Source organism: Oncorhynchus nerka, linkage group LG10 (assembly GCF_034236695.1).
Source record: "Oncorhynchus nerka isolate Pitt River linkage group LG10, Oner_Uvic_2.0, whole genome shotgun sequence".
NCBI classification, from domain to species: Eukaryota; Metazoa; Chordata; class Actinopteri; order Salmoniformes; family Salmonidae; genus Oncorhynchus; species Oncorhynchus nerka.
Genome location: NC_088405.1, coordinates 80,049,310 through 80,073,478, shown reverse-complemented (window position 1 = coordinate 80,073,478; position 24,169 = coordinate 80,049,310). Strand labels below are relative to the sequence as shown.

At 43.3% G+C, this 24,169-nt stretch overlaps 1 protein-coding gene across 1 annotated transcript; it reads right to left on the bottom strand.

Annotated features, from left to right (window-relative positions):
- Positions 1 to 13,570: 13,570 nt before the first annotated feature.
- On the bottom strand, positions 13,571 to 23,959 carry LOC115136080 (uncharacterized). Its single transcript, XM_029671481.2, has 4 exons — positions 23,864 to 23,959; positions 15,815 to 15,926; positions 15,239 to 15,529; positions 13,571 to 14,470 (listed from the first exon to the last, which is right to left on the bottom strand). Exons 2-4 carry the CDS (start codon positions 15,858 to 15,860, stop codon positions 14,421 to 14,423), a joined length of 387 nt encoding a protein of 128 aa, XP_029527341.1. The 5' UTR covers positions 15,861 to 15,926; positions 23,864 to 23,959; the 3' UTR covers positions 13,571 to 14,420.
- Between the last annotated feature and the right edge of the window lie 210 nt (positions 23,960 to 24,169).

Below are 24,169 nucleotides of genomic sequence, written 5' to 3'. Positions count from 1 at the left end.
CACTCAATAAGTATTTGGTAGCATTGCCTTTAGATTGTTTAACTTCGGTCAAACGTTTTGGGTAGCCTTCCACAAGCTTCCCACAATAAATTGGGTGAATTTTGACCCATTCTTCCTGACAGATCTGGTGTAACTGAGTCCAGGTTTGCAGGCCTCCTTGCTCGCACACGCTTTTGTTATGGCCACTCCAATACCTTGACTTTGTTGTCCTTAAGCCATTTTGCCACAACTTTGGAAGTATGCTTGGGGCCATTGTCCATTTGGAAGATCCATTTGCGACCAAGCTTTAACTTCCTGACTGATGTCTTGAGATGTTGCGTCAATATATCCACAATTTTCCACGCTCATGATGCCATCTATTATGTGAAGTGCACCAGTCCCTCCTGCAGCAAAGCACCCCCACAACATGATGCTGCCTCCCCTGTGCATCACTGTTGGAATGAAGTTCTTCGGCTTGCAAGCCTCCCCCTTTTTCTTCCAAACATAACAATGGTCATTATGTCCAAACAGTTTTATTTTTGTGTCATCAGACCAGAGGACATTTCTCCAAAAAGTACGATCTTTGTCCCCATGTGCAGTTGCAAACCGTAGTCTGGCATTTTTATGGCAGTTTTGGAGCAGTGGCTTCTTCCTTGCTGAGCGGCCTTTCACATTATGTCAATATAGGACTCGTTTTTTGTACCTGTTTCCTCCAGCATCTTCACAAGGTCCTTTGCTGTTGTTCTAGGATTGATTTGCACTTTTCGCACCAAAGTACGTTCATCTCTAGGAGACAGAACGCGTCTCCTTCCTGAGCGGTGTGACGGCTGCGGGGTCCCATGGTGTTTATACTTGGATATTATTGTTTGTACAGATGAATGTGGTACATTCAGGCATTTGGAAATTGCTACAAGTATGAACCAGACTTGAGGACTACAATGTTTTTTCTGAGGTCTTGGCTGATTTCTTTTGATTTTCCCATGATGTCAAGCAAAGAGGCACTGAGTTTGAAGGTAGGCCTTGAAATACATCCACAGGTACACATCCAATTGACTCAAATGATATCAATTAGCCTATAAGAAGCTTCTAAAGCCATGACCTAATTTTCTGGAATTTTCCAAGCTGTTTAAAGACACAGTCAACTTAGTGTATGTCAACTTCTGACCCACTGGAATTGTGATACAGTGAATTATAAGTGAAATAATCTGTAAACAATTGTTGGGAAAATTATTTGTGTCATGCAGAATGTAGATGTCCTAACGGACTTGCCAAAACTATAGTTTGTTAACAAGAAATTTGTTGAGTGGTTGAAAAACTCCAACCTAAGTGTATGTAAACTTCAACTGTAGGTCCTAGATGGCAGGAAACTTGGCCCCAGTGATGTAACAGGCCGTACGCACTACCCTCTGTAGCACCTTATGGTCAGATGCTGAGCAGTTGCCATACCAGGCGGTGATGCAACCGGTAAGGATGCTCTCAATGGCGCAGCTGTAGAACTTTTTGAGGGTCTGGGGACCCATGCCAAATCTTTTCAGTCTCCTGAGGGGGAAAAGGTGTTGTCGTGCCCTCTTCACGACTGTCTTGGTGTGTTAGTTTGCTGATGATGTGAACACAGAGGAACTTGAAACTCTCGACCCGCTCTACTACAGCCCTGTCAATTTTAATGGGGGCCTGTTCGGCCCGTCTTTTCCTGTAGTCCACGATCAGCTCCTTTGTCTTGCTCACATTGAGGGAGAGGTTATTGTCCTGGCACCACAATGCCATATCTTTGACCTCCTCCCTATAGGCTGTCTCATCGTTGTCGGTGATTAGGCCTACCACTGTTGCGTCGTCAGCAAACTGAGGGGCCCCAGTGTTGAGGATCAGCGTGGCAGACATGTTGTTGCCTACCCTTCCCCTACCCTTGCCTACCCAGTTGCAGAGGGAGGTGTTTAGCCCCAGGGTCCTTAGCTTAGTGATGAGCTTTATGGGCACCATGGTGTTGAACACTGAGCTGTAGTCAATTAACAGCATTCTCACATAGGTGTTCCTTTTGTCCAGGTGTGAAAGGGCAGTGTGGAGTGTGATTGAGATTCCGTCATCTGTGGATCTGTTGGGGTGGTATGCAAATTGGAGTGGGATGATGCTGTTGATGTGAGCCATGACCAGCCTTTCAAAGCACTTCATGGCTCCTGACGTGAGTGCTATGAGGCGGTAATCATTTAGGCAGGTTACCTTCGCTTCCTTGGGCATAGGGACTATAGTGGTCTGCTTGAAACATGACTCGGTCAGGGAGAGGTTGAACATGTCAGTCAAGACACTTGCCAGTTGGTCCACACATGCTTCCAGTACACGTCCTGGTAATCCATCTGGCCCTGCGGCTTTGTGAATGTTGACCTGTTTAAAGGTCTTGCTCACATCTGCTACCAAGAGCATTATCACACAATCGTCTGGAACAGCTGATGCTCTCATGCATGCCTTAGTGTTGCTTGCCTCCAAACGAGCATAAAAGGCATTTAGCTAGTCTGGTAGGCTCGCGTCACTGGACACGGCTCACGGCTAGGTTTCCCTTTGTAGTCTGTAAAAGTTCTCAAGCCCTGCCACATCTGATGAGAGTCAGAGCCGGTGTAGTAGGATTCTAGCTTAATCCTGTATTGATGCTTTGTCTGTTTGATGGGTTGTCTCCTTGAAAGCGGCAGCTCTGGCGGTTAGCTCAATGTAGATGTTGCCTGTAATCCATGGCTTCTGGTTCGGGTATGTACGTACAGTCACTGTGGGGACGATGTCGTCGATGCACTTATTGATGAAGCCGGTGACTGAGGTGGTATACTTCTCGATGCCATTGGATAAATCCCGGAACATAATCCAGTCTGTGCTAGCAAAACAGTCCTGTAGCGTAACATTCACGTTATCTGACCACTTCCGTATTGAGCTAGTCACTGGTACTTCCTGCTTTAGTTTTTGCTTGTAAGCAGGAATCAGGAGGATAGAATTATGGTCAGATTTGCCAAATGGAGGATGGAGGAGAGATTTGTATGCATCGCTGTGTGTGGAGTAAAGGTGGTCTAGAGTTTTTTTCCTTCTGGTTGCATATGACATGCTGGTAGAAATTAGGTGAAACGGATTAAGTTTGCCTGCGTTAAAGTCCCTGGCCACTAGGAGCGCAAACATAATACTCAATATGGTCAAAAATAATATTCCAATATGTCACTGTATCGATTTTTTTCCTCCATCACTAACACCTGTACAGTATCTACAGTAAATGGCTTTGATTAAAAGAGCAGTCTTCTTCACCCGTGCCAACTATGCACTCTTAATGGGACTGTTCTGCAAAATTACATATGCTTCCTTATCTTGAAAGCAGTTTATAGATAAGGAGGGACTACAATCCACACTTTTGTTTTGTCCAACTAGCCCCTGTAACGAAATACACCGGGAGTCAGGAAGCAGGTGCAGAAGGTGAGTTTAATAAAGAAACAATGCAGATGAACAGAACATGACAATCGTACAGAACGTGAGAGAAACAATACTACCTAGTGACTGCTGTCGACTGAGGGCTAAAACAAAGGGAGATTAATCAAGGAGATAATGATGACCAGGTATGCGTAATGATGGGGCGCAGGTGTGAGTAATGATTGTTGCCAGGGCAGGTGGTTAGTAGACTGCCGACGTCGAGCGCTGGAGAGAGAGAGAGTGGGAGTAGACGTGACACTCCAAATTATCTTTATAAATGGATTTTGTTGCCCAGTTAACCAAACAATTCAGAGTATTTAAGGCATAATCCCTAATTCAAAAAGCAACAAAGCGGCAGCCCAGCACTTAGAGCTACGGGATGGGGTTGGAACATTCAGAGATGGAGCTGTGGATGTTTAGTCAGATTGTATTAACAGCAAAATAATGCAATCTCATTCATAATGACACAATTAAGCCAAAACTGATCCTAGATCAGAACTCCTACTCTGGGACGATTTGTGAATACGGGCCATGAGGTCAACATGAGAAGTGATGCTGGTTAATTCTTTAGCCACTGGAGGGTGTTGTCTCCACTAATATTGTCTCATGGGATATTAACTGTGTGTGGGTGTGTATCCTTCAAGGTTATTCAAGTCTAAGTCCTCAGTAGCAGTAGTTTGGCCCAAACAGAGTGGACAGTTTTGTTTGGGGATTATTTAAAGGTAACCTCAATGAAGACACAGATAGATAATAATTGGACAAATAATAATAATCAATGAGTAGTAACAATTAACAGGACACTACAGTAAGAAATTAAGACAATAATTAAATAGTGAGAAAGACACAAAAAGTGACATTATTGCTCTGGTTGTGGCAAGAAGCTACATTTTTATTTGTTTTCAATTTTAAGAAAGAAAACTGCCCGTAAGTCTGTATAGTTTTGGCAGTGTAGGAGAAAATGCACCTCTGTCTCGACCTCTCTCTGAGGGCAGAGGGAGCACAACCTGTCCTCTCTGGGTAGCCAGATTTGTCTATGATAGCCAGTTTCTATGGCCAGATTGTGTTCACTGAGTCTGTACATAGTCTGTGTTTTTCTCAGTTTTCTATCAGTCACTGTGGTTACATAGTCTGACACCATGCACTGTCTGTTTAGAGCCAAATAGCATTGGTGTTTACTTAGATTTTTTGTGGTGTCTTTTCAATAGGTGTTATATTTTTATTTTTGCTTTGTGATGATTTGGTTGGGCCAGAGTGCTTTCATGAGGCTTTGTTAGATTGGTATGGGTTAGTGAACTGAGCATCAAAACCAGCTGGCAGAGGGGACTCTTTTCTATGGTCAACTTTTGGCATTTGAGGGCTTTGGTAGGAGTGGTGCTCACTTGTTCTTTTTTGGATATTAATCAGAAGAGGCGATTGTTGTTTGGAGTTTGGAGTTTTTCTCTGTACTCTGAGGATGCTCTTACAGAATTCCGCGTACAGGGTTTCAGTTGGGTGTTTGTCTCATTTGTAGGTGTGTGTATGTTCTCAGTGACAGAGCAGATTAGGTTCCCAGGCTAAAACAGATAATCTGTTTGCGAGGAACCCAATTTGTGAGGAGAAGAAGGATAGAATTATCTAGCCTGGTCCTGGCTGGTGTGTCAGGGGTAACACTACCCCGTAAGCCTCTGCCCGAACCCAGAGGCCACAACACACCTCCTGCCATCATTGACATGGTGGCAACATAGTGTTGTTACTGTGCCCTGCCATCCCTCTCTGAACAAGTCTCCGCATAATTTATACCAGCCTTCCTTAAGTGCCTTCAAAAGATGAAAGTTTATCCTGTCCTGTCCTGCCCTGTCCCATCCTAACCTAACAGGGCATTTTCTGTTGAAGTCCTGCTACAGTAGGTTTCCAGTGGTGGTCAACATATTTCCATGAGTGGTAGTAGCTAACAACCTGTTTTAAGTTCACATCCTTTCTCTTCCCTCTTTAGATCTCTTGGTGCTCTCTGTCCCTTTCTACTACCCCTTTCACTCTCTCTCCTCTGGCTCCCTTCTTTATCTCTTTCAGTGCTCTCTGTCCCTTTCTACTACCCCTTTCACTCTCTCTCCTCTGGCTCCCTTCTTTATTTCTTTCAGTGCTCTCTTGCCTTATGTCCTACCCTTTCTGTCCCTCTCTCTTTTTCTCTCTCTCCTCCTCTCTCCACTCTTTTACTCTTGATTTTCTTTCCCTCTATCTTTCCTGGTTCTATCTGTCTCTCTCATCCTCCTCCCTTCCTCTTTTATTCTCCCTCTCTCTCCCTCTTTCCTGCCTCTCTTGGTGCTCTCTATCCCTTTCTCTCTCCATCCTCTTACTCTGTCAGTGCACTCTCTCCCTCTTTCCAGCCCAATCTCATTCTCCCTTTTCTTACCCTTGGTCCCCCCCCTTAAGCCTGGCGAGTGCAGCTTAGAAGGTTTAGTTGAACAGGGTGCTGTGCTGGATTAAATTGGATCCTGTTTAGAAAGCAGCTGTTCAGTGTGGGATGAATTTTTTATGGTCTGCTCAGTTAGGGGCAGAGGGAGAGAAGGAGGGAGCGGGAGAGAGATGTTGCTCCTTTCGCTGCTGCCTCTCTGTCTGTGCATTAGACGCTACTTGACCTATAGGGCTCCGCATTTGATCTCACAAGGAGCCCCCTCAAATCTATATAGACCTTGAAGGATGCATGCGCACACACACACACGCACACACACACACACACACACACACACACACACACACACACACACACACACACACACACACACACACACACACACACACACAACCCCTTCACCCCACACACACATACTCCATATGGCCCCAGCACGGCAACACACACCTCTGGGATATTAGTGGTAACGTACATCTGTGCTGTTTCACTGTGTACCCTCCCACTCTGGCTAAACAGGGTCTGTTGACACTTTCATAACTAATGACCATGTCATAAACCCTCTCTGGGCTGATCAGGGCTAAAGTCCACGCTGCTTATGCAGTGACACAGCCTTGGACTAACAGAGATGTATGATAGACTTCTAAAACCTCTATTTCTTTCACTCTTTCTATCTTTCTTTTTCTTTTGTTTCTCTCTCTCTCTCTCTCTCTCTCATTCTCTCTCAACATGGTTGGAGTATAATGCATTATGGTCTGGTTACTGACTCTGTACTGAGACCCCTTTTATATAGCCAAGTTATTGTGTATTTATTCCTTTCATTATTATTTTTAATTTTTATTTCTATTCTTTTTCTCTTTGCGTTGTTGGGAAGTAAGCATTTTACTGTTAATCTACACCTGTTATTTACGAAGCATGTGACAAATAAAATGTGATTTTATTTTATTTATGATGCATTATAAGACTATGATGTCTTTGTAGCATCTCATAATGATTTTGAGTCTGTAGAAAAATTGCCACATTGAAAGACATACACTACCGGTCAAAGGTTTTGGAACACCTACTCATTCAAGGGTTTTTCTTTACTTTTACTATTTTCTACTTTGTAGAATAATAGTGAAGAAATCAAAACAATAAAATAACATGGAATCATGTAGTAACCAAAAAAGTGTTAAAGAAATCAAAATATATTTTAGATCTGAGATTCTACAAATAACCACCCTTTGTCTTGATGACAGGTTGGCACACTCTTGGCATTCTCTCAACCAGCTTCACCTGGAATACTTTTCCAACAGTCCCGAAGGAGTTTCCACATATGCTGAGCACTTGTTGGCTGCTTTTCCTTCACTCTGTGGTCCGACTCTTCCCAAACCAACTCAGTTTGGTTGAAGTTGGGGGATTGTGGAGGCCAGGTCATCTGATGCAGCACTCCATCACTCTCCTTCTTGGTTAAATAGTCCTTACACAGCCTGGAGGTGTGTTGGGTCATTGTCCTGTTGAAAAACAAATGATAGTCCCACTAAGCGCAAACCAGATGGGATGGCGTATCGCTGCAGAATGCTGTTGTAGCCATGCTGGTTAAGTGTGCCTTGAATTCTAAATAAATCGCAGACAGTGTCACCAGCAAATAACCCCACACAATAACACCTCCTTCTCCATGCTTTATGATGGGAAATATGCATGCGGAGATCATCCGGGTCATTCTCATGAAACCATTAAAATACCATGGCAGTAATGATATTAAATACAAACATGTAATTTAGTAATATAACGAAATATCATAATAAAGATAAATGTTCTCTACCTTGTGTAGCCGATGTGAAATGGCTAGCTAGTTAGCGGTGGTGCGCGCTAGTGGCGTTTCAATCGGTGACATCACTTGCTCTGAGACCTTGAAGTAGTGGTTCCACTTGCTCTGCAAGGGCCGCGGCTTTTGTGGAGCGATGGGAAACGATGCTTCGAGGGTGACTGTTGATGTGTGCAGAGCGTCCCTGGCTCACGCCCAGGTCAGGGCGAGGGGACGGACGTAAAGTCTATACTGTTACACTTGCACAAAGAGTCATTTCAACATAGGAATGAATTAGTTTTGTAATGGTTTTCGTTGGTGGAAGGAGAGGAGGACCAAAATGCAGCGTGGTAAGTGTTCGTCATGATTTAATAGAACAAACTGAACACTACACAAAATAATAACGAAGCGAAAATGAAACAGTTCTGCCAGGTGAAACAGACACTAAACAGAAATTAAACACCCACAACCAAAATGGGGAAAACAGGCTACCTAAGTATGATTCTAAATCAGAGACAACGAACGACACCTGCCTCTGATTGAGAACCATACTAAGCCAAACACATAGAGATATAACATAGAAAAAAGAACATAGACTACCCACCCCAACTCCCGCCCTGACCAACCTAACACAAAGACATAAAAAAGGAACTAAGGTCAGAACGTGACAAGTTTTGTATTTTATTGCATTCCCTGCTGAAATTCTCATTACCGTAATGTGTCCAGCTCTGTCTGAATGTATGTTATGTTGTAATTTAAGCAGAGTAAAATGAAAATTTTCTGAAAAAAATAAATGGATGTTCTATTAGATGTTTTCAAATGACAGAAAAAATATTAACTGAATATTCATGTGTAATAATAATGAACAAATAGTGGAAAAAATAAGTGTCCATGACTGATGTTCTCATCCTCCGCAACATTTTTGAAGGACTGTTTACACACACACACAGAATTTTAAATAAAGTTTGATTTTGAATGAAGAAACACATCTGCCAGTACCTTCAAGATGGCTACCAGGTAAGCAGATCTCTTTATATTTCTCCAGTTAAAAGTTAAACATTCTCTTGTCAGACGGCGTACACAACAGCATTAATTATCATTACCGATACTGGTATGTTTCCACATTTAGATTTTTTTTAGATTTGACATTTTCTATGAAAATATCCTTCATTAATGTCTAATTATGTACATTGAGGAAAAATGTGCTTAGTCATCATGTCTTCTCTATTGTTAGCAAAACATGCTAAGGTTCCTCATCCTCTGCATCACCATTCTCACTTACTGCTGCAACTTAAGGCCAGTTGCGGTAGAGAACTTCTGTTTCGGTAATGAGAATTGAATCATACAGACTATATTTTTAAATATATATAATTAACTATTCATTTAAATGTAATTTACTAACTGTTCATATTGTGCTTTATGTCCTGTTTAATTGCAGACAGTCAGCAAGGGACAAAAATAAAGCTTTAGCAAAGGCTAGGCTGACAAAATTCAGAAAAAAAGTTCACCAACCCAGAACTGCTGGAAGATTACAGAAGGAAGGAGAGAGAGAGGTTAGGGGTTGGAGAGATTACAGCAAGATCAATTAGCATATATATAGTCTATAGGAAGCCTATGTTAATTAACCTTGCTGTAATCTCTCCAACCCCTAACCTCTCTCTCTCCTTCCTTCTGTAATCTTCCAGCAGTTCTGGGTTGGTGTGAACTTTTTTTCTGAATTTTGTCAGGGTCTATAGGAAGTCACACAGTGTCTATAGGAAGTCACACAGTGTCTATAGGAAGTCACACAGTGTCTATAGGAAGTCACACAGTGTCTATAGGAAGTCACACAGTGTCTATAGGAAGTCACACAGTGTCTATAGGAAGTCACACAGTGTCTATAGGAAGTCACACAGTGTCTATAGGAAATCACACATGCACACACACACACGCACACACACACAATCAGTAAGCCATTTAGTTTGTACTATAGGATGTCCACACACAGTGTGTAACCTTTTCAGTCCCTACTATAGGATGTGTACACACAGACACACAGTCTGTAAGCCATTCAGTCTCTACTATAGGATTACGTGTCCATAACAGAAAGATTTTCTCCATGTTTTGAGACATGCTCATTTCATGTCATGCTTCCTTCCCAGTTCCAGATATCAAAAACGAACTCAAAATTGTAAAATCAAGAAAACTCAAGATCTGACAAAGAAGCAACATGAAAAGCAGAAAAAACTGTGTCAGGAAAACTCAAAAAGTTATTACAGAAGAAAGAAGCAGCTAAAAGCAGCATTGGACATAACACCATCAGGACAGGAAGATGATACACTTCAACATGTTCAAGGAGCAAATGAAGAAGTTATTCAAAATCTTCAAGAAGACACAGCCTCCCCAAGAGAACAGCCATTCTCACCTCAGCAGGTAAATGTCCCTGCCATCAACTCAACTCAGAAAAGAAGAGAGACATCTCTACAGACACCAGGACCAATTAAGACATCTACCCCAAAGGAATCACACAAAAAGAGGAACAGAAAAAAGAAAACACTATCAAAATTGAGGTCAAAGTTGCGTTAAAAAGAAGAGAAGCTGCAGGAGAGGAACAAAGAGATGATCGTCCTAAAGAAAAGACTGAAAATACTTGAGATGATGGCCAAGAGGAAGCAGGGAATTGTCAACATGGAAGGCAGAGAGGTCCAGAAGAAAACTACAAAGAGAGAGGTCATCAGAGAACATTACCCAATAACAGCCAGAGAAGACTAATGCGCAAACTTGGTAGCCGCTTCCTTCATCAAGATGAAGTCTCCAGTGAAATAAATGGGGAATCCTGAGAAATTCAGAAAAAGGGCCAGATATTCCGTAAGAGAGCCTTAATGGACACTATCTTCATAGAAGATTTCTGTCTGATAAGGCACAATCTTTCCAAGCCTCAATTATTTAAACTTAAGCCATTATGGATTGGCCAGCGAAGAGTCACAGACAGAGAAACATGTGCTTGCAAAACGCATGTAAACTTTGGCATGAAGATAGAGAACCTGCACCAGCTTGGGGTCATAGAAACATCATCCCCAAGAGACACTGTACAGACCAGTGTGTGTAGTGACAATGACGTGCTGTTCTAATGTTTTTGTATGTGTTGTTTTTATGTGTTCTCTGTTTTCAGCCTTCAGTGGCTTGCGAAAGTATTCCCCCCATGGCAGTTTTCCTATTTTGTTGCCTTACAACCTGGAATGGGGCCATATATCGTGAGATTTTGAGTGAAAACCTCCTTCCATCAGCAAGGGCATTGAAGATGAAACGTGGCTGGGTCTTTCAGCATGACAATGATCCCAAACACACCGCCCGGGCAACGAAGGAGTGGCTTCGTAAGAAGCATTTCAAGGTCCTGGAGTGGCCTAGCCAGTCTCCAGATCTCAACCCCATAGAAAATCTTTGGAGGGAGTTGAAAGTCCGTATTGCCCAGCAACAGCCCCAAAACATCACTGCTCTAGAGGAGATCTGCATGGAGGAATGGGCCAAAATACCAGCAACAGTGTGTGAAAACCTTGTGAAGACTTACAGAAAACGTTTGACCTCTATCATTGCCAACAAAGGGTATATAACAAAGTATTGAGATAAAAGTTTGTTATTGACCAAATACTTATTTTCCACCATAATTTGCAAATAAATTCATTAAAAATCCTACAATGTGATTTTCTGATTTTTTTTCTCATTTTGTCTCATAGTTGAAGTGCACCTATGATGAAAATTACAGGCCTCTCTCATATTTTTAAGTGGGAGAACTTGCACAATTGGTGGCTGACTAAATACTTTTTTGCCCCACTCTATGTTATGTACTTTTGAAGCACTAATGATGAAATTGATTGAACTTGAATCTATGATTGTGCCAGTATTATCTCATTTATTTTCTACATCAAATTGTATAATGTTTTTAACCATACCTCAGTCTTAGTATACTTATTATCATTACCGAAATCATCAACCTAATTTCCGAAACCTATGTATCATTACCGCTACAGGTGTTCATTTAATGTTCATTTAATTAATTGAAAAATACTAGTTTGCTTTAAAATGCATGTGCAGAATCTATACAATATGTTCTTTCAGGATTGCCACATCATTATGAAAATATGTCAGGTTTCAAAGAAATATCAAAAATATTAGGTTGTATACTGCGGAAGGTGTTGCGGTAATGAGAGAAATCAGTCAAAATCAAATCATGTTCATTTAAAAATATATATTATTTCAGAGTTTCAAGTAAGAGTGCATGACTGTTAATAATCCATTTTTAAAAATGTGAAAATGTATTAGCTTTCCTAATGGTCTTTACGTTTTCAGATCGTTGCGGTAATGAGATTTTTAAGGAGTTGTTTTGGAAAATGTGTTCAAAATGGTGTTAAATTGTCAGTAAATGTTTTTAAATTAATGTTCACAAACACTTCAGACCCTGTTATTAATGCCTTAAATGGAAATTTGTTGATGCAAGTCTTTTTAAAGATTTCATGTTTGAAATCTTTGAAACCAAGATTTCGTCAGAATCACCATTCCGTTCACCCACACCGCTTCTCACAAAGACACAGCGGTTGGAACCAAAAATCTCCAATTTGGACTCCAGACCAAAGGACAGATTTCCACCGTTCTAATGTCCATTGCTTGTGTTTCTTGGCCCAAGAAAGTCTCTTATTCTTAATGGTGTCTTTTAGCAGTGGTTTCTTTGCAGCAATTTGACCATGAAGGCTTGATTCACACAGTCTCATCTGAACAGTTGTGGTGAGATGTGTCTGTTACTTGAACTCTGTGAAGCATTTATTTGGACTGCAATTTCAGAGGCTGGTGACTCTAATGAACTTATCCTCTGCAGCAGAGGTAAGTCTTGGCCTTCCATTCCCGTGGCTGTCCTCATGAGAGCCAGTTTCATCATCTTGATGGTTTTTGCGACTGCACTTGAAGAAACTTGACATTTTCCTTATTGACTAACCTACATGTCTCAAAGTAATGATGGACTGTTGTTTCTCTTTGCTTATTTGAGCTGTTCTTGCCATAATATGGACCTCAAATGGATGAAGAAGGAAAGAAATTCCACAAATGAACTTTTAAGAAGGCACACCTGTTAATTGACGACCACCTCAAGAAGCTGGTTGAGAAAATGCCAAGAGTTTGCAAAGCTGTCATCAAGGCAAAGGATGGCTCTTTGAAGAATCTCAAATATAAAATATATTTTGATTTGTTTAACACTTTTTTGGTTACTATGTGATTCCATATGTGTTATTTCATGGTTTTGTTTTCTTCACTATAATTCTACAATGTAGAAAAGAGTATACATTAAGAAAAACACTTGAATGAGTAGTTGTTCTAATACTTTTGACTGGTAGTGTAAGTTCATCACAAAATTATGATCAAGGGCTTAATCATATTCATAACACTTTACATGCTTAACTTCAGTAGGTTTATTTGACAGGAACAATGGCATTGTCTGCTTTCTTTTCATCTGGGTGCATAAAGGCCCTGTAGTCCCTTTGCAGAGACATGTAATAATGTATTCTATATGCTGGCTTGTCTGTGTGAAAACAGGTCAGTGGGGAGTCATTCCTGTCTGTAGTCTATCAGGCCTGCAGTGTTTGTTAGATTTCACTTTGGTTGCATCTAAAATGGCATCCTATTTCCTATAAAGTTCCCCTTTTCTTTACCAGGGCCCCTGGCCCAAAGTAGTGCACTGTATAGGGAATATGGTGCCATATGGTACAAACGTAGTGCACTATATAGGGAATCAGGTATAATTTGGAATGCACGCTATGACATTTCAATCATTGAACCCATTCAGTGCTGGTCAGGTAAGACAACTGTCTTGCCAGTCAATGGGTTAATCAAACTAAGTGCTGAGACATAATGAAAGCATGCAGACAGAGAGCACACCATCAGAGCTGGGAGGGGAGAGGGGACACATCCCTCAACTGGCACCTTCACAAGATGGCTGCCACAAATAAAACACAACAAAGTCACACAACTACTCTTGGTCTTTATTACAAAATGAGGTGTTTACATTGTGACCATAATACCATAATTATCATGGTATTTTGTTGTGAAATAAAGTGTGTGCATAATAATTTTTGAGGAAATAACATTCAAAATCCCATGTGATCATTCATTCTCATCTTAAAATGTTTAATGACATGAAAATTAAATCATTAAATCAATCAACAAAAATCATTGATCATCTTAAAATGTTTAAAAAGACACTTAGCAGAAGGTTCAAAGTACGGTTAAGCTGTCACCACAAGATGTGCGGTGAACCATAATATTAAAATATATTTGCTACCATATATTAAATATATACTGTAGCTATCATGTTATTTCGTATTATCATTTGTCTTTTTCAGACACTGTTCTCCTTTTTCCCCATATACTGTATGCTCTCACTAGATAGGGAAAGCATATGCATCAACAGCTGAATGCTACATTGTGGCCATTGTGGCCATGCATAACATGTGATATACAGTATGCATATGCTTTCCCTATATATATATACATATATATATATATATATATATATATATATATATATATATATATATAGCAGTAGAAGTACTATATTATCTCGACTGACCACAGTATAAAATTCCAGATTGTGGCTCATAGTAATGCAATCTGCATTCCTGTATAGTTGTAAATTAAGGTCTGTGTGTTGGTTGGCAGTGGTTTCAGATAGAGGAAGGTGAGAGGGCTCTGTTTTTTCCCACAGTGGTTGTGCATTATGTAGAGTCTTGGACTGGTCTCAGGCCAATCGAATCTCCCCTTACCAACCCACTCAGCTTATCTTTACCCAGCACAGTCCAGTCCAGTCTAGCAACACTAACCTGCCAGCTTACCACTAAACTTCAGACCAGCAAAGATCCCTCCACCTAGAGGGAAGAGGGGAGAGGGGGAGGGAGAGGGAAAGAGAGAAAGATAGATAATATATGCTTATATTAGAAAGTTTGGTTTTATTTTTTGGGAAGAAAGTTGTAAGTCAATGTCATTAAGGAAGGCTATCACAAATGTTAAATTTCCACACTACTGTACACATTACATGAAACTGAGGGTTCACTTCACATAGAGGTGTTAAATATTTACTTAGGCTCAGGCTTAGAAGGGAGGCTGTTATAACCCTGATATGCCTACATCCAGGCCATGTTAATGAAGAACCAAATGGAAGACAACAGACAGAAAAATGATTACATGGACTTCTCCATTAAGAAACGTTCATTTTGGTTTTCAAATCATAAAAAAAAAAAATTGCGCTGACAAACAAATTGCTGTTGCAGGAGTAGCCTGGAGCAGGCATTCTCATTGACATATGCATGTTTGTCTGTTTTGTTTGTAGGTCATCTTGCATTCTGTTTGAATCCTGTTGTGACCACAACTACTAGAGTTAGCCTTAATAAACCAGACCCTGCTCTCAGTATAGTCTGTTTACTTCCTTTGTCCTCTGATTTGGTAGTTGGGGCTGACATAATAGAAGCATTTACATTCATTTGGTTACACAGGAACAGCATGAAACCATGATGATACCAGTGTGGTATCACTTTCATGGTTCAATATTGGGTTTGCCCTTCCTCTGTTCTGTTAATGAATAGATAAGGCCCAGGGTAATTGCGGTGCCGGAGAATGTGTGTGCGTATTACACTCACCAATAGCCGCCACTCCAGCAATGCTGCCGACAGCAATGCCGGCTATCTCGCCAGTTGACAATATTGTCTCTGTGGCTTCTTCATTTGCCTGGTCGGATGTGGAGACCATGGTGCTCTTGGCCTCTGTGGGGTTAGATGTGAGGTCAGTCCCTGGAGCAGAGGTGTTAGTACCAGTGGTGGAAGGTGCGAGGGTGGACACATTGACAGGAGTATCCTCTGGGCTTACAGATGGTGCTGTTGGGGTAGATGTATTGTTTGAAGATGCAGGATAAATCTCTGCACAGAGAATGGCTGACAATAAAAGAAGAGGAAAGAGTTAACAGTCACCATTGTTCACACAAGCACCTTCAAAAACATATAAAATTGTAGTTTTTTCAAATAAATTCATTACTCAATGCTCATTTGTTTTGATATGTATGTAAATACATATTTATTTATATAGATTTGTATAGATTTTTACAACTAATCAGGGTGGTATTCATTAGGCACCAAATGTAAGAAAATTGACTAAATGGTACAATAAGAAATGCTAATTTTGTACTGAACACATCACATGTCTAGGTGTCAAACCATTACCTGTGCCTAGCAGGCAAACAGTCAGAGTGGATAGGTTCACAGGCATGACACTGGGTATGAAGTCTCCAAGCTAAGGAAGAAGCCTCGGTTTGTCTAAATATTGCACGTAGGCCTAGGGAGAGAGAGACAGAGATTGAGAGAGACAGAGACAGAGAGCGAGAGAGAGAGAGAGAGTAAGAGAGACACGGGAGGAGAGAGAGAGAGACACGGGGGGAGAGAGAGAGACCGATAGACAGGAAGAGAGAGACAGAGAGCGAGAGAGACAGGGAGAGAGAGAGACAGAGAGTGAGAGAGACAGGGAGAGAGAGAGAGATACAGAGAGGGAGAGGCAGAATGTGGAGAAATAAATGTAATGTAAACTGATTTCCATGATAGTAGATTATCAAAGATAGAAGACATTGACAGACATATTCTGGAACAATTCCCCATGGGGGTTTAAAGATAAAAATCCCAAACAAGATGTTACAGTAGAGGGAGAATAAGGAGGTGAATTGTTGAATGGTTTGCCTCACAGTCAATAAGGTGTGGCAATTCAAGAAAAAAAATGTATCTTCATTAAAAGCCTATATGTAGGTACATCATCAATAGAAGGTCACAGTGCTAATGTAGTCTTCACTGTAACCAGACAGAAATAATTAAAATAATTAAAATACTTTTATTTCTGTATATGAGCCATATTTTACAGTGATACTTTACTCCAGTGGTTCCCTACTGGTGTGCCTTGAAACTTTTCCTAATCTTGATAATTTAAAAACGAAAACGTATAAATGTGACCTGTGGAATGCACATGGAATTTTGACATGGGAGCACTAGTGCCTGGTCAGATAGTACATTCAATGGTTACATCTGTATCGTTGTTTCAAGTCCAGTGTGCTCAGGCTGTTACATTTGAAGAGTTTGATTCAGAAACACCATGTATCCATTTTCAGAAATATTGGTAAATGAGCTTTATTGTTTAAAGAAAATATGAACGAGATGTGTGTGTTTTTTCACTAATTAATCATGGCATTGGGTTGTTCAATGACATACAGTCACAGTTAAAACTTTGGACACACCTACTCATACAAGGGTTTTCTTTATTTTTACTATTTTCTACGTTGCAGTAATAGTGAAGACATCAACACTATGAAATAACACATGTGGAATCATGTAGTAACAAAAAAGCGTTAAACAAATCAATATATATTTTATATATGCACACTTTTGGCATTCTCTCAACCAGCTTGGAATGCATTTCAATTAACAGGTGTGCCTTGTTAAAAGTTAATGCTGAAAAGAAACCACTACTAAAGGACACCAATAACATGAAGACACTTGCTTGGGCCAAGAAAAATTAGCAATGGACATTAGACCAGTGGAAATTTGACCTTTGGTCTGGAGTCCAAATTTGAGATTTTTGGTTCCAACCGCCGTGTCTATGTGAGACGCAGAGTAGGTGAACGGATGGTCTCCGCATGTGTAGTTCCCACCGTAAAAGCATGGAGGAGGAGGTGTGATGGTGTGGGGGTGCTTTGCTGGTGACACTGTCTGTGATTTATTTAGAATTCAAGGCACACTTAACCAGCATGGCTACCACAGCATTCTCCATCAATCTGGTTTGCGCTTAGTGGGACTATCATTTGTTTTTCAACAGGACAATAACCCAACACACCTCCAGGCTGTGTAAGGGCTATTTGACCAAGAAGGAGAGTGATGGAGTGCTGCATCAGATGACCTGGCCTCCACAATCACCCAACCTCAACCCATTTGAGATGGTTTGGGATGAGTTGGACTGCAGAATGAAGGAAAAGCAGCCAACAAGTGCTCAACATATGTGGGAACTCCTTCAAGACTGTTGGAAAAGCTTTCCAGGTGAGGCTGGTTGAGAGAATGCCAAGTGTGTGCAAAGCTATCAAGGCAAAGAGTGGCTACTTTGAAGAATCTAAAATCTAAAATATATTTTGATTACATATGTGTTCTTTAATAGTTTTGATTTCTTTACTATTATTCTACAAAGTAGGCGTGTCCAAACTTTTGACTGGTACTGTACATGTATTTGTTTAAAATCACTTGATGGAGAGATAAATAATCATGTTCTTTTGCAAAATGCTGTATATTCACCTCTCTCAGAGAAATAAGTAGTATTGCTAGGTTTTATACAGTCAACTGTAACAAATAACTACATTTTTAATAAAGAAATGTACAAATGATACATTTATGACATCAATGTTAAAAAAACATTTATTTAGTACAGTAATCTGAGATATGTATGTAAAACACCTACATTTGACATTTATGTCATTTAGCAGATGCTCTTATCTAGAGCAACTGTCACGACTTCCGACGAAGTCGGTCCCTCTCCTTGTTCGGGCGGCGTTCAGCGGTCAGCATCGCTGACCTTCTAGCCATCGCCGATCCACGTTTCAATTTCCATTTGTTTTGTCTTGTCTTCCCACACACCTGGTTTCAATTCTATAATTACATGTTGTGTATTTAACCCTCTGTTTCCCCCATGTCCTTGTACGGAATTGTTTATTGTAAGTGCTTGTGCACGTTATGTCTGGTGTGCGACGGGGTTTTTATTATTAAAACTGCGCCGTTGTAACACAGTCTTTGCTCTCCTGCGCCTGACTTCTCTGCCGCCAGTACGCACTCCATACAGAATTCCTGACCAAAACTTATGGAGTCAGCAGGACTATAGGGTATAGGATGTGGAGGAACGCAGCAGGAATGCAGCAATGCTCCACCACCATGGACCGCGTTGTCCAGACAATGGACCGCTGGGAGAGACAGGGAGTTCTCCCAGCATCTCCACCAGCACAACCGGGGTCTCCACTACGCGCCCCTCCTTCTCCTGGTTCCAGTGGGATTCGTCTCTCCCTTCCCCAGGAATATGATGGGATGGCTGCGAACTGCCAGGGGTTCCTATTGCAGCTGGACTTATACCTGGCAACCGTCCACCCGGCTCCTTCAGGCCGCGAGAGGGTGTCCACCCTCGTCTCGTGCCTCACCGGGAAAGCCCTGGAGTGGGCTAACGACGTGTGGAGAGAGGGAGATGCGGCGTTGGACCAGTTTGAGGAGTTCACCCGCCACTTCTGGCAGTCTTCGACCACCCGCCTGTGGGTAGAGCGGCGGGTGAGCGCCTCTTCCATCTGAGACAGGGGATGAGGAGAACCCAGGAGTTTGCCCTGGAGTTTCAGACCCTGGCTGCCGGCGCGAGATAGAATGACAGGGCCCTGATCGACCATTACCGGTACAGTCTGCGCGAGGACGTCCGTCGGGAGTTGGCCCCACAGAGACACGACCCTCACGTTCCACCAGCTGGTGGACCTGCCCATCTGGCTGGATAACCTGCTGGCTACCGGCGGACGTTCAGATCGGGGTCTGTTGGTTCCATCACCCCGCACCCCCTCTCCGATACCCATGAAGCTGGGAGGGCGGTGCGCAGGGAGACTCCAGCTTGTGCACCATCAGTGGCCGCAGAGGTCACACTGCCGGTCGGTGCCGGGTTGGTTCCTCTGGGTATCGAGGCAGCAGGCAGGGCGCTCTGGCGCCACCCCAGGTGAGCCCGGCACCATTCTCACGAGAGCCCTCTGTTGCACATATGTTTGTGTATGTCACTTTCCCTGAGTTTTCCCAGCATTCCCAGCATAAGGCGCTCGGTGATTCAGGCGCTGCTGGGATTTTTATAAATCGTTCGCCCATAGTTTAGGGATCCCCATTGTTCCCGTGGCTATGCCCTTCCCCGTTCATGCCTTAGATAGTCGACCATTAGGGTCAGGGTTGATTAGGGAGGCCACCGCTCCTCTGGGCATGGTGACGCAGGAGAGTCACAAGGAGAGAATTAGTATCTTCCTTATTGACTCTCCTGCGTTTCCCGTGGTGCTAGGCCTACCCTGGTTAGGTTGTCATGAACCCACTGTTTCTTGGCCACAGCGGGCTCTCACGAGTGGTCGCAAGAGTGCTCGGGGAGGTGTTTAGGGGTTTCCGTTGGTGCTACTACGGTGGAAAGTCCAGACCAGGTCTCCACCGTGCGCATTCCCCCCTGAATATGCCGAAAAGAAGGCGACTCAATTACCACCCCATCGACGGGGCGATTGTGCGATAAATCTCCTGGTAGACGCTGCACTTCCCAGGAGTCACGTGTATCCCTTCTCACAGGCGGAGATGGAGGCTATGGAAACATATGTCTCAGAATCCCTGTGTCAGGGGTACATTCAGTCCTTCACTTCACCCGCCTCCTCGAGTTTATTTTTTGTGAAGAAGAAGGAGGGAGGTCTGTGTCCGTGTATTGACTATCGGGGTCTGAACCAGATCACTGTGAGGTATAGTTACCCTCTACCGTTCATAGCCACAGCGATTGAGTCAATGCACTGGGTGCGCTTCTTCACCAAACTAGATCTCAGGAGCGCTTACAACCTGGTGCGTATCCGGGAGGGAGACGAGTGGAAGACGGCTTTCAGTACCATCTCAGGGCACTATGAGTACCTTGTGCCGTACGGGTTGATGAAGATGAGATTTTCAGGCACTGCACAGGCAAGGTGTAGTGGTGTATATTGATGATATTCTGATATGCTCCGCTACACGCGCCGAGCATGTGTCCCTGGTGCGCAGGGTGCTTGGTCGTCTGTTGGAACATGACCTGTACATCAAGGCTACGAAATGCCTGTTCTTCCAGCAGCCCGTCTCCTTCCTAGGGTATCGCATTTCCACCTCAGGCATGGAGATGGAGAGTGACCGCATTTCAGCTGTGCGTAATTGGCCACCTCCCACCACGGTAAAGGAGGTGCAACGGTTCTTAAGGTTTGCCAACTACTACCAGAGGTTTATCCGGGGGTTTGGTCAGGTAGTGGCTCCTATTACCTCATTGCTGAAGGGGGGCCCGGTGCGTTTGCAGTGGTCAGCTGAGGCGGACAGGGCTTTAGTCACCTGAGGGCTCTGTTTACCACGGCTCCCATGCTGGCCCATCCGGATCCCTCTTTGGCGTTCACAGTGGAGGTGGATGTGTCTGAGGCTGGGATAGGAGCCGTGCTCTCTCAGCGCTCGGGTACGCCTCCGAAGCCTTTTTGTCAAGAAGCTCAGCCCGGCGGAGCGAAACTATGACGTGGGGGATAGGGAGCTGCTGGCTGTTGTCAAGGCCTTGAAGGCATGGAGACATTGGCTTGAGGGGGCTAAACATCCTTTTCTCATCTGGACTGACCACAGCAATCTGGAGTACATCCGGACAGCGAGGAGACTGAACCCTTGCAAGGCAAGGTAGGCCATGTTTTTCATCCGTTTTGTGTTCACCCTTTCCTACAGACCAGGCTCCCAAAACGTGAAGGCAGATGCATTGTTCTGGCTGTATGACACAGAGGAGCGACCCATGGATCCCACTCCCATACTCCCCGCCTCCTACCTGGTGGCGCCGGTAGTGTGGGAGCTGGACACGGACATTGAGCAGGCGTTACGTGCAGAGCCCGCTCCCGTCCAGTGTCCCGCTGGGCATCTGTACGTCCAATCTGCTGTTCGTGACCGGTTGATCTATTGGGCCCACACGTCACCCTCCTCTGGGATCGGTCAGACAGTGCGCTGTTTGAGCGGGAGGTACTGTTGGCCTATCTTGGCTAAGGATGTGAGGGTTTATGTTTCCTCCTGCTCGGTGTGCGCCCAGTGTAAGGCTCCTAGGCACCTGCCCAGAGGGAAGTTACAACCCTTACCCGTTCCACTACGGCCTCGGTCGCACCTGTCGGTGGGTTTTCTTACCGATCTCCTCCTCACAGGGTAACACCGCGATCCTGGTCGTTGTGGATCGGTTCTCTAAGTCTTGTAATCTCCTCCCTCTGCCCAGTCTCCCTATGGCCCTACAGACTGCAGAGGCCTTGTTTACGCATGTCTTCCGGCACAACGGGGTGCCTGAGGACATAGTGTCTGATCGAAGTCCCCAGTTCACGTTTAGGGTCTGGAAGGCGTTCATGGAACGTCTGGGGGTCTCGATAAGCCTTACTTCAGGGTTTCACCCCGAGCGTAATGGGCAGGTGGAGAGAGTAAACCAGGATGTGGGCAGGTTTCTGCGGTCCTATTGCCAGGACCGGCCGGGGCATTGGGCGGCGTTCGTGCCCTGGAACAAGATGGCACAGAACTCACTTCGCCACTCCTCCACTAACCTCTCACCCTTCCAGTGCGTACTGGGGTACCAGCCGGTTCTGGCGCCTTGCATCAGAGTCAGACCGAGGTTCCTGCGGTGGAAGACTGGTTCAGGTGCGCGGAGGAGACATGGGAAGCTGTCCGTGTTCACCTTCAGCGGGCCATGCTGCGCCAAAAGGAGAACGCAGATCGCCACTGTAGTGAGGCCCCGCGGACCCTGCCGGAAGCTGGGTCCGCGGTTTGTGGGGCCATTTAAAGTCCTGAGGAGAATGAACAAGGTTTGTTATAGGTTACAGCTTCCACCCGATTACCGTATTAACCCCTCATTCCACGTGTCTCTCCTCAGGCCCGTGGTGGCTGGCCCGCTCCAGGAGTCTGAGGTGCGGGACGTTCCTCCGCCCTCTCTGGACATCGAGGGGTCCCTGGCGTACTCCGTTCGCTCCATACTGGATTTGAGGCGTCTTGCGAGGGGCCTTCAGTATCTCGTGGACTGGGAGGCGTATGGTCCAGAGGAAAGCTGCTGGGTTCCGGTCAAGGACGTGTTGGAGCCTTCAATGCTGCAGGAGTTCCACCGTCGTATCGCCCTGCAACTCGCCCTCCGGGTCGTTGTCACGCAATGACCTTAGAGAGCTTTTTATGTCTCTATTTTGGTTTAGTCAGGGTGTGATTTGGGTGAGCATTCTATGTTCATTTGTCTATGTTTTGTATTTCTTTGTTTTGGCCGGGTATGGTTCTCAATCAGGGACAGCTGTCTATCATTATCTCTGATTGGGAACCATACATAGGTAGCCTTTTCCCACCTGGGTTTTGTGGGTAGTTGTTTTCTGTTTAGTGTTCTGCACCTGACAGGACTGTTTCGGTTTCGTTTTGCACTTTGTTATTTTTGTTCTAGTGTTCAGTTGTTAAAAAAATCATGAACACTTACCACCCGGTGTCGGCGCGCGGCTGGTCCCTCTCCTTGTTCGGGAGGCATTTGGTGGTCGGTGTTGCCTGCCTTCTAGCCATTGCCGATCCACCTTTAATTTTCATTTGTTTTGTCTTGTCTTCCCACACACCTTGTTTCAATTCCATAATTACATGTTGTGTGTATTTAACCCTCTGTTTCCCCCATGTCCTTGTCCGGAATTGTTTATTGTAAATGCTTGTGCTTGTGCACGTTATGTCTGGTGTGCGACAGGGTTTTGTCCCATTGTATATATTGTTTTTGTTCACGGTGATTTTTATTATTAAAACTGCACCGTTGTAACACAGTCTTTGCTCTCCTGCGCCTGACTTCTCTGCCGCCAGTACGCACTCCTTACAGCAACTTACAGTAAGTGCATTCATCTTAAGATAGCTAGGTGAGACAACCACATATCACAGTCAAATATAAAGGATACAAACATTCCATTCCAGCTAAACAATGGATATATAGTGTATTGCAAAAAAAAAACACATTTTCACACATCTAGAATCTATGAATAAAAAATCTGAGAAAAGTACAATTTTACACAAACATGAATCTACACATAACCAATCATTTCTGATGAAAAAAGGCAATTAAAGGGGTACACACACCAATTAACCATCATGAGTAAGGAACTATGAAAATATTTCAAATAAACCCTATTTAATCTATTAAAAAAACTTTGTCACAGAAAATAGATTATTTTCAGTATGGATCAGATGGAGGGCATTACCACTAAATACATTAATAAGAACTTGTAAGTGTGCCACAGAATTTTATATCCCATCAAAGTGTGCCATGGTTTTAAAAAAAAGGTTACGAACCACTGCTTTACGCAACAAAATACTTAAATGCAAAAGATAAATACTATTCATATATACATACTGACTCTGACAATTCAAATGTTGACCCAAAGGTCCCTTTCATCATATTGTTTGCATAACGAGTGACATTACATTTTGTAGCATAACACAGTACACCAAGTTAGCCACACTAACCTGGAATAACAGCAACTGGTGTGTCCCTCTTTCTCTTCTCCTCTTATTCTCTTCACCCAGTTTCATCAGCTTTTATACCAAACTGTATCTAAGTCACGTCATCATATCCACATCACCATAAAATATTTTTATTTTTTACTTAATAAACGGATGTCCATCCTCCTGTTCATGTTGGCAATTTATTGCCAGGAGAACTGTAAAATTATATTGCACTATCAGTTTGCTGTCAACCTCTTATCTGACTTCAGGGCAATGAGGAAAGACAGGACATAGACCTAACTGGGAACCATGCACCAAAACAGTACT

What these genes read in the sequence shown, in the direction of transcription:
- LOC115136080 (XM_029671481.2), bottom strand. Translation starts at nt 15,860, where the DNA reads ATGCCTGTGAACCTATCCACTCTGACTGTTTGCCTGCTAGGCACAG. An exon ending in TGTTTGCCTGCTAGGCACAG is followed by an intron (nt 15,530 to 15,814) that starts GTAATGGTTTGA and finishes TTTTATTGTCAG; the next exon opens with CCATTCTCTGTGCAGAGATT. An exon ending in TGCTGGAGTGGCGGCTATTG is followed by an intron (nt 14,471 to 15,238) that starts GTGAGTGTAATA and finishes TCTTCCCTCTAG; the next exon opens with GTGGAGGGATCTTTGCTGGT.